The 10247-nt window shown below is 36.1% G+C and overlaps 1 protein-coding gene across 1 annotated transcript; it reads right to left on the bottom strand.

The window, feature by feature from the left end:
* Positions 1–1944: 1944 nt before the first annotated feature.
* Positions 1945–9591, bottom strand: LOC144448677 (fatty acyl-CoA reductase 1-like). The gene is made up of 12 exons (XM_078138962.1): positions 9400–9591; positions 8999–9174; positions 8545–8617; positions 7530–7636; positions 6662–6839; positions 6409–6453; positions 5604–5722; positions 5122–5189; positions 4745–4826; positions 3512–3601; positions 3004–3133; positions 1945–2238 (listed from the first exon to the last, which is right to left on the bottom strand). Exons 1-12 carry the CDS (start codon positions 9589–9591, stop codon positions 1945–1947), a joined length of 1554 nt encoding a protein of 517 aa, XP_077995088.1.
* Between the last annotated feature and the right edge of the window lie 656 nt (positions 9592–10247).

The following is a 10247-nucleotide window of genomic DNA, read 5'->3' as shown; positions in this document are numbered from 1 at the left end:
ATATTTCAACATGCTTTCAGTAGCAGACCTTTGTCGACACGTTTGCACGTTTTTATTTGATTCATTAATATTAATATCAATACTAATCGAATTTCATCTAATAGCCGATGTCAAATCGAATCCCTTATGTGTAGTGGGTGTGAGTCGGGGTGTGGGGGTTACACCTAGTCAGTATTAATGACCCGTGCAATAATATTATAATATATTCCAGTTGAAAAATTTCAATGGCAATCTGTAATGACTATTGAAGGAATTCAAACATGGACCTGTGGGCAATTGTAGAGCGAAACAAATACAAATTTGTACACAGTGGGATATCGTTAAAGCTGCAATTAATTGGAATGTGTGTGTGTGTGTGTGTGTGTGTGTGTGTGTGTGTGTGTGTGTGTCATCACTTCTGGTATGCTATGCTATTTGTGAAAACGATGCTCAAGAAAGAAGTAGTTTTCTTGCTTCTTGTCATGAAAAAAACGAAGCTTAAAATAAATCATTTGATTACCCACTTACTGTACACACTATTCTGTTAGTAAAGCTGCTACTTTACTTAGCAACCCAAACTTAGCATGCTCAGATACGGTTAACTGACTTAACAACTCAAACTGAGTATGCTCAAATACGGTTGCTAACTCAGCAACCCTGGCAAACTGAGCATGCTCAGATATGGTTGCTAACTTACCAAACCGAGCATGTTCAGATGCAAATGACTGTAGATTATTTATTGTTGTGGTAGTACCTTATCTCACATCATCAGGAGGACAACTTTCATTCAAAGGGTTTGGGCAGAGTGTAAACTATGTTGATGGGGTACTCTCATCATTCGCCATCCACTGTGGAAATTTGCGAACGGGGTCCATAAAGGCAGATCTTTCAGTCTCAGGTTTGGGTAACAAAGACAAACAATGTGAGTTTTTGCTTACAATAGAGATGTATGTATGTATGTATGTATGTATGTATGTATGTATGTATGTATGTATGTATGTATGTATGAATGTGTGTGTGTGTGTGCGTGTGTGTGTGTGTGTGTGTGTGTGTGTGTACGGAAGAAAATAGGGTGTCAGTCAAAGAACATAAAAAAAAACCAGAATGAATTTTAAAATACAACCGGGTGAAATGGAAAAAGAAATAAAACACCAAGAAAATGAATGTTCCTTACACAAGCCATAGTTTCTAGGTCAATACACTGTGTAGTTTTAATATTAAATACATCTGATTAAAAGAAGGCAATTAAAAATCCATAGTTGTATTCCACCATTTACTTTTGTAATAGTAAGATGCTCGATGCTCCCTAATAATAATAATAATAATAATAATAAATACATACATACATACATGCATGCATGCATGTATGTATGCATGTATGTATGCATGTATGTATGTATGTATGTATGTATGTATGTATGTATGTATGTATGTATGTATGCATGCATGCATGTATGTATGTATGTATGTATGTATGTATGTATGTATGTATGTATGTATGTATGTATGTATGTATGTATGTATGTACATGTATGTGTTTGTTTGTGTGTGTGTGTATGTATGTATGTATGTATGTATGTATGAATGTATGTATGTATGTATGTATGTATGTATGTATGTATGTATGTATGTGTGTGTGTGTGTGTGTCTGTCTGTCTGTATGTATGTATGTGTGTGTGTGTGTGTGTCTGTCTGTCTGTCTGTCTGTCTGTCTGTATGTATGTATGTATGTATGTATGTATGTATGTATGTATGTATGTGTGTGTGTGTGTGTGTGTGTGTTTGTGTGTATGTATGTATGTATGTATGTATGTATGTATGTATGTATGTATGTATGTATGCATGTATGTATGTATGTATGTATGTATGTATGTATGTATGTATGTATGTATGTATGTATGACCGTCGATGCCCATCCGACCATCCACCCATGCACCCATCCATCTATCCATCCCCGTCTTGTATCTAGCTGGTAGAACTCGTAAGTCTTAATCTTATCAACCTTACAAACTTGACAACAGTAGCTGTGATAAAATACCAAAGATTACGAGCGATTTGAGATCTGGTAATCAAGAAACGCCAAATGAAAATAAGGAGCATGGCGTTAAACGCGTAGCGTAAGTTACGTATTCGCTTCAGATGTGCTCTTGCTTGTTCTAGTCCAGATAGTTCTTCTTTGAGTACGAAACGTTTGACTCCCAGACAATAAGCCTCCAGGTAGGATTTCCAGTCAAGGGGACGAAAGTCTGTGTAAAATACCTGAAATAGATGAAAAACAAACAACACGTAAATCAAAGAGTGACAGCGTTATACTTTACTAATTATTGTCTTAGGGCTAAACCATTTGATTTCAGGGGGGGGGGGCTTGAGGAAAATTGTAGCCGACCAAAAGCAGGAAGAAAAAGTTGCTGCCATAGCGGTTGAAAAAAAACAGTTTGCCGTTGGGTCCAAATCCTCCCCCCACGAAATAAAATGGTTTTCCCCTTAGCATTTAGTGTAACAAGTTTGTTGATGAAACTAACTGCCATGCTTGATGCCTTTGTAATTTATGTAGTTTGATAGACCGTAGGCTGACTGAAGAAATGTGATTTTCCTAACTTACCTAGGTGGTACTTATTTAAGTTGGTAAGTATTAAATAACATTACCGATAATACTATATTGATGCCTATTTACTTGGAAATCATTAGGCTATGACAATGTTAAGTCACGAATTCTGAGACTGACCACTAGAGGGCAGGTCAAAACGGGCAATATATGAACTTGAAATATCGGATATCGAAGTTTAGATAAAACTTATACCTAAATGATAACTAAATGCAAGAAGTGATATAAATCAATAGTTAAACATCTTATCAATCAATACTAGTCAACTTGTTCTGTTATTCTTCTAGATCTTATGAACTAGTACTTTTAATTTTGTCGTTGAGGTCCTCATACATCCATGTTAAACACCATACCTTATCATCTTCCTCAGACAGCAACGCACAAAGTGAGTCAGTGTTCTCACCTCACCATCACCTTACCTTGTTGTCTTCCTCAGACAGCAATGCACAAAGTGAGTCAGTGTTCTCACGAGACCATTCCCACGTGTTCATTGTGAAGTATTCCATACTGGACATGGTTTTCCTCATTTTGTCATAAATACGAACCATTCTGTCAAAATAAGACAACATTACAGATGCTGCTGCTGAGGCAGGTTACCACTCGAAATATCAAGTTTAAAAGTATACTGCTTCAATTGCTTTCATCATCAGCCCAGTATCATGAGGTTTCCCAAATGAAAATACATCACCTCTATTGTTATCTATCAGTAGTAAACTGTTGCATCATGGGTCTTAACAGACGTGAATATGGATTAGATGAACAATGTATATTCATGGCTATTTATCGAAATAAACACTTATTATAAGAATCACGTCTATAGATATACCCTTATATCCTGTAGTGGCATTCACGTTCAATAGACAGGTGTAGTGCCAGATTCTTTTTCACCCCGCCCTCCTTTAAAAAACACTATACTGAAGTGCATACCTTGCTTTCTGTCCCATCAAACGAAGCAGGAAATCATAAAAATAGCCTGGGAATACATGACACACGACGTCCCAGTAACCATGGACAACTCTGGAATAAACATCACGTTAGAACCCTACAAGAAATTTACTTCCAGGGGTAAAATTGATACTGTACTGTGGATAATTTCTTTTTCAACATGAGTTAGACTAGTCTTCGTCTCGTCCACATTGCAAATCATGTGTCTTCCATTATCGCGTTGTTAATTACTTTGCCACAAGTCTTGTAATTCGCCTTGCCGCCAAAAGTGTCCCTGTAAATCCAATAAACCGACTTGGAACCGTAGTATAACAATCAGTAATATCGTCTTAATTGGGGAAGATTTTTAAAATGAGAATTTATAGATGTGGTCATTTTTAAAACAATAAAGTGAGAACTAAAACTCAGAGTCTAAGAGAACTATCTCGAAATGCTTTAATAGACATGTAACAAAACGTAATTTCATCAATCAACAGAGTAACAGTTCCAACATATCGACGTACTGTAAATAATGTGTAAAGTTATTTAAGCAATAAACCACCCCCTGGAAATGGTATACCAAGAGGTTTTGACCAGTGAACGAAATATATGCACGAGCGATAGCGAGTATATTTCGTTCACTGGAATTCCCAGTGGTGGTTTATCGCTATTATATTATACCAGTATATTGAAAATATCGGAAACAAGATAAGACGTAACGTGTTCTGGTCTCATTTGCGCCTCCATCCCTGCACGGACTGCGACGTTCGTAGACGAACAGTGAACATCAAAATTTGGATGCGTGCCAACTGTGCATTATCTCTCATTTTAGACGCGCTAGTTCGATGTCTAGACCAATCAGATCCCTCGATTTCCACCATCAATATACTGGTATAATATAATTACAAGTTTTGCACAATACATAAGTCACCAAGTCTTGCATGCCGACGTCATTACAGCTAGACATACATTCTGTTGTTATACATTAGAAAAAAAATATTTGCATTCTCGCAAGCCAAAGTACAATATAATATTTCTGCTGACGCAAAGGAAAATATCCTCTTGACGGTGCGTCTTGGACGGTGCCGTAAAAGAGGCTGTGGTTTACGACGATGTGCATTAATTTCACAGACACAGTTGTTTTGTCGCTACGCTTTCTCTCTATATCAAACAATGTAGCTAACATCCACATACTGTAGAATGAACTCTAGTGGTCTGAGATTTTTTCACACTTACCGATTCTCTGTAATAAGCGTTTCGGGTCTTCTGATTACATTGTCTAAAGGAACCCGATTGTAGAATGGTAAAACAATCGTCTCTGTGTAATAGCAAAACATAATATTAACAACATATAGGACAGAAAAAGCTCATAATTAGCAACCTAAACTAGTGCACTAACTCATAATTGCAATTTTGATTTCCTTTTCGCAGATAGCAAGACATTAGCTAAGTTCATTCATAAAATTCTGTTGTGTCGTATAATTATGATATACCCATTTTCTTAAATCGCCATGTATGAATGTAATGATTCATATAAATTTGTTTTATATTTGGCTATAGTTTTTAAGTGTTTCAATATTTTCAGAATATTTGTTTGTGTTTTGTTTACTCACCCAATTCTCCCCATCTAAAAGGATTGCTCCATCCCATGCTGACGTTGTAAACAGGAGTTGTTTTAGGTCTGGATAAAAATATACAGTAAATTGTTAGCATTTCTTTAGGTTTTGTGCAGCGTTAGGGCCAAACAATCAAACAATATAACCGATGTTGAGATGGCGTGGATGGAACTGTAGTCGTCTCGGCCTCATTGGAAAGACGTACAACGAGTAACACTGAAGTAAAGCACTTTCTCGATGTGTCACACTCGTTTATAGCATTCATATCACGTGTATAAACGATTGTAGTACATACAGGAAACGTTTTACTTTGGTGTTATGGGTTGTATTGGCTACCGAGGACAAATAAAGTAAATAAATAAATAAACAAACAAACGAATGGGCTCTTTATTTTCAGGTTTGTCCGTTGTATCGCGTAGTGTATGTTATTAAAAAATGAGTTCGTGTAAACACATATCTAGATATTATTATAGACTTACTTATGTACACCGATATTCCAGGCTGCTGCAATCAGAACATTGACAGAAATGTCTACGGGAATGAAATTGAGTATACCATTGCGATTAGCCATTGCAACACGTAATAGGCCTTTCCCAACCTGAAATGGATCAGTATATAATTTTTTATAGATTTCAAACTGATTTATGATTAACATTGATATTGATGACGTGTATAAGACCTTTGCGACACTGTCAAAATAAAAAAAAATAAATACGTTAATAGGGAACTTGCAATCCAGACTGAGCATGCCCACGCACATAGGACTACGGGATTATCTGTGGTTATCGTATTACCTAATCTGGAGCTACTGATAACATAAACCTCACACAATGGTCAGGGTGACTATGAATTGATCATTTGTGGTTACAAAGAATATAACAATATTGTTCATAATACTAATTGATAAGCGTTTATTATCACATTGTGTCTGATCGAAAACCGCAAAATTTATAGAATTGCCACTACGATGCCTACTGATAATATTGATTACTAATTAACAGATACAATGTCTGTTTTTTAAGTAATTGATCAATTTTTAGTGAATATATCTTTGGTTATTTGAGGAATGTTTTCCAGTAAATACGTATATCATGATAGTTCGGGTACTTCACAGAAATAAACTACGCTCATGTGCACATAACACCAAAGAGATTGACAGAGAAAAGAACAAGCTTTCCGCAATCCATGTAACTTATTTGTATGGTAACAAACAGGAACATATAAACATTCCAAGAGATTTATACACTACATCAAAATGTCACTGAAATGCAAAGATACACTTACTGCAGCAATCAAACCACTTGGTCCGTTGAAATTATCTATCCATCCCTGCAACAAATTAAACACCCTGTATTAACGATACGAATATTGTGTAAGTTTTTATGATTGCAAATGTGTACAACTATAAATCTATTTATGCAATGTTTAAAGGCCAATGTCGATAATCTCTACAGTTATCAAGGGATTATAAAAAGAAGAATGCGAAAAGTTATAACGGTAACTTTCACAATGACACATAGAAATAAATCCTACTCACGGGTATGGGTTCCTTCCATACAGCGCCAACTATGGACGGTCTTATAATAGCAACGGGTATATCACCACAATATTCCATCAATACATGCTCTGCAATGGCTTTTGTGAAGGTATATGTATTTGGTTTAGGAGAAATCAAGTTTGGAGTTATAGTTTTTATCATATCATCATCCATCCATCTGTAAAAATCAGGATAAAATTTTACATTGATGAATAAGAAGGTGTAAATTGTACTTCCAATATGCAAATTAGTCTAGATCTATAAATGTCATCAGAAAGACAAACAAAAACAGGCAAATGCAAAATTCATTTCATTTTATGTTTAATATTTCTTAGAATCATTCGATGGATAGTTTCATCATCGTTAGACACATAGCTGACAAGAGGCTATATATATAATTATATACAATATTTTATGACAAAACTTTAGACACTTTTGCTGTTTATTGTATGTCTTTATTGTATAGTTTGTATTTGTCTCTTTTGTCTTTGTACTATTTATATTTAGAGGACCCCCAGGGAAGATTGGCCAAGGCCAACTGGGCTACCTTCTTCAAATAAAGTTTAATAAATAAATAAATAGCCTGACTTTGATCTTACTTATAATTATGACTAAAACTATAAACCAATTTTTATCCTAAGTTGATTGTACCCTTAAGAAACACAAATATCCTTAACGCGGTCCCTTAAACACATAGAAACATAGAGAAACAGATATTTTTTGCAGCTTTCGTTGTTGATGCAGAAGTATGGGTGCTATCACAACACACACTATCGAGGATTCAGGGTTACTGATGTAATGGATAACTTACAGCCAAGCAAAGTTCTTGGTTAACTGGTTTAACTGCTCGGTATATATTTGTACTTACGCCATCACATCGTCTAATTTTCTGTGGTCCATGGGTGGTGGGTAGATTTTCTCTTCAATGTATTTTCTGTCGCAATTACAGAAGGCAGTTGATGTATGAACAAATGCCTGTAATGGGAAAAGGGGTATTATTTTAAAAGGATTCTACACTTTTCCCACAGGGAGAGCTTAATTCACGTGTGTTAAGGTGAATCGACTGAAAAGTCAATTCAATGCATGACATACATGATATCTTGAAATTGTTTAGATAAAAACATTCTCGATACTGGACTGGCTATGGGTGGAGGAGATGATATTGCCCATGGGTTTAGATTATATTGCCCGAGGGTTAAACTGATATTGCCCATGGCTGAGATGATGTTGCCCACGGGCTGAGATTATATTGCCCATGGGCTGAGATTACCCATTGGCTGAAATGATGTTGTCCACCGACTGAGATTATCCATGGCCATTGGCTCAGATGATATTGCTCGTGGGCTGAAATGATATAGCTCATGAACTGAAATGATATTGCCCATGGGCTGAAGTGACAGTGCCCACGGGCTGAGATGATATTTCCCACGGGCTGAGATGATATTGCAGACGGGCTGAGATGATATTACCCACGGGCAATATTAAAGAAAAGCACTACCTTGTCAAAATTGTGATTTTGTATGATATATTTACATTGTGCATACATGAAGCAATATTAGATACATTACAAAAATACAAACCATTTGTTATATATTTGATGAAATTGTTAAATAAAGAGTTTGTAGTCGAATATCGTAATTCCCTAGATGTATATTATCATACACACACTGGATCAATAGTAGTTACTAGTAAGTGGCATATATACATATACAGCGACAAATGTATATAATTCTCATTCATATTGTCTACCTATAACTGGTCAGTTGTCACCACTGTTATGAATCGGGGATTGATTGAGTGATGTAAAATAATGCTGTGTTATCACGAACTTATTTTGGTTTCACTTAGGTTTGATTGAATGATGTATAGACACAACGACGTACTTTTAATTTGTTCATGTTTCTGCAGATTGCTAGCAGCTCCAATAGACCCTTTACATTCAATTGATATGAAAGTCTGGAAAATAATGAAAAGTAGTTACATGTATCAACAAGCGAAATTGAAACTACGTGTACAACTGTTACACCTCATGATATGCAGGCCAATTTGAACATATTCGAACATAAAACATGCAATTACCCTAGAAATACTAGTGGCCTGAGCCTGGACATACTACTTCATTAGAACGTGCACCTACGTTGACGTTCAAGATATGAATCTAAACGTTCAAAATCATTATTATTTTTCCCAATTGTGTTTGTGGCGTGACGATTAAATTATTCAAGAATTATTGATTTACATTTTTCCTTCATTCAGCCGGAAAATACGCGTGACAGTAGAGGTTTTCTTTCATTACTCACGTCTTCCGACTCGTATCGGCAAAGCCCTACAACTTACTTCATTTTTTCATCAAATCTGACGGTGGCTGCAACATGGAATACAACTCCCACTTCTTGTTGTAGCATCTCTCTGTCTTCATCACTCAGTCCTAAACCTGGTTCTAACATGTCACTTTTCACTGCAATAATTCTTTCCAGACCATTTGGGTTTTCTTCTCGTACTTTATCGAACAGCTGTAAATGATAGAATTTAAATATTTCTGGAGGGCCATTGAGAAAATACTCATGTTAATGATATTATGCTAAATATGTTAATGATCATTACAGAATCTAAATCTAGACAATCTCTGTTCTTGGCAAATGCAAAGAGTATCACACCAAATAGATTGATGAATGACGTAGACTGCCGTGAACTAACGGCGGGTTTAGCCTAGCTGTTGTTTGCAGGACTCGACTAACCTTTGTGGCAATCATTTCTTGCACTCTCTGTTGTGGTGGCTGTCCGGCTTTAGGTCTTACCATCAAATACATCACATCAATATTTGGACAACATCTTAACAGTTTCTCTACAAGAACTTTGCCAAGAAATCCAGTTGCCCCGGTGATCAGTACTTTCTGTCCAGCAAAGAACTCTGCTATGGTTGGCGCCATATTTACTTTTTAAGCATCTGTTGTCAGGGAGAATAGAAATATGAACAGAAATTAGTACAAATTTTATGAATGAACATATTTCAACATGCTTTCAGTAACAGACCTTTGTCGACACATTTGCACGTTTTTATTTGATTCATTAATATTAATATCAATACTAATCGAATTTCATCTAATAGCCGATGTCAAACCGAATCCCTTATGTGTAGTGGGTGTGGGTGTGGGTGTGGGTGTGGGTGTGGGTCGAGGTGTGAGTGTGGGTGTGGGGGGTTACACTTGGTCAGTATTAATGACCCGTGCAATAATATTATAATATATTTCAGTTGCAAAATTTCAATGGCAATCTGTAATGACTATTGAAGGAATTCAAACATGGACATGTGGGCAATTGTGGAACGAAACAAACACAAATTTTTACACAGTGGGATATCGTTAAAGCTGCAATTAATTGGAGTGTGTGTGTGTGTGTGTGTGTGTGTGTGTGTGTGTGTGTGTGTGTGTTTAAGTTTTAAAACCTGTTTTGTTGGGCTCGTCGAACACATTTAGCGAGACTTTTGACAGCGTTTTCACAAAGTTAACACATTTACTGAAATCAAAGCAAAATAACCTATTTAGGAAAAGCGGAAAATGCTACTTGGCACAAGGGAGAAGCTTTT

Source organism: Glandiceps talaboti, chromosome 17, assembly GCF_964340395.1.
Source record: "Glandiceps talaboti chromosome 17, keGlaTala1.1, whole genome shotgun sequence".
Taxonomy (NCBI): domain Eukaryota; kingdom Metazoa; phylum Hemichordata; class Enteropneusta; family Spengelidae; genus Glandiceps; species Glandiceps talaboti.
Note: the sequence above shows the minus strand (reverse complement) of the source record. Positions and strands in the feature narration are given on the sequence as shown.

Excerpts from the sequence above, each read along its gene's own strand:
- LOC144448677 (XM_078138962.1), bottom strand. The coding sequence starts at position 9,591 with ATGGCGCCAACCATAGCAGAGTTCTTTGCTGGACAGAAAGTACTGATC. Across the intron at positions 3,602-4,744 it reads ACGCTTATTACAGAGAATCG|AGTTGTCCATGGTTACTGGG; the intron begins GTAAGTGTGAAA and ends TGTTTATTCCAG. Across the intron at positions 2,239-3,003 it reads TGTCTGAGGAAGACAACAAG|GTATTTTACACAGACTTTCG; the intron begins GTAAGGTGATGG and ends CATCTATTTCAG.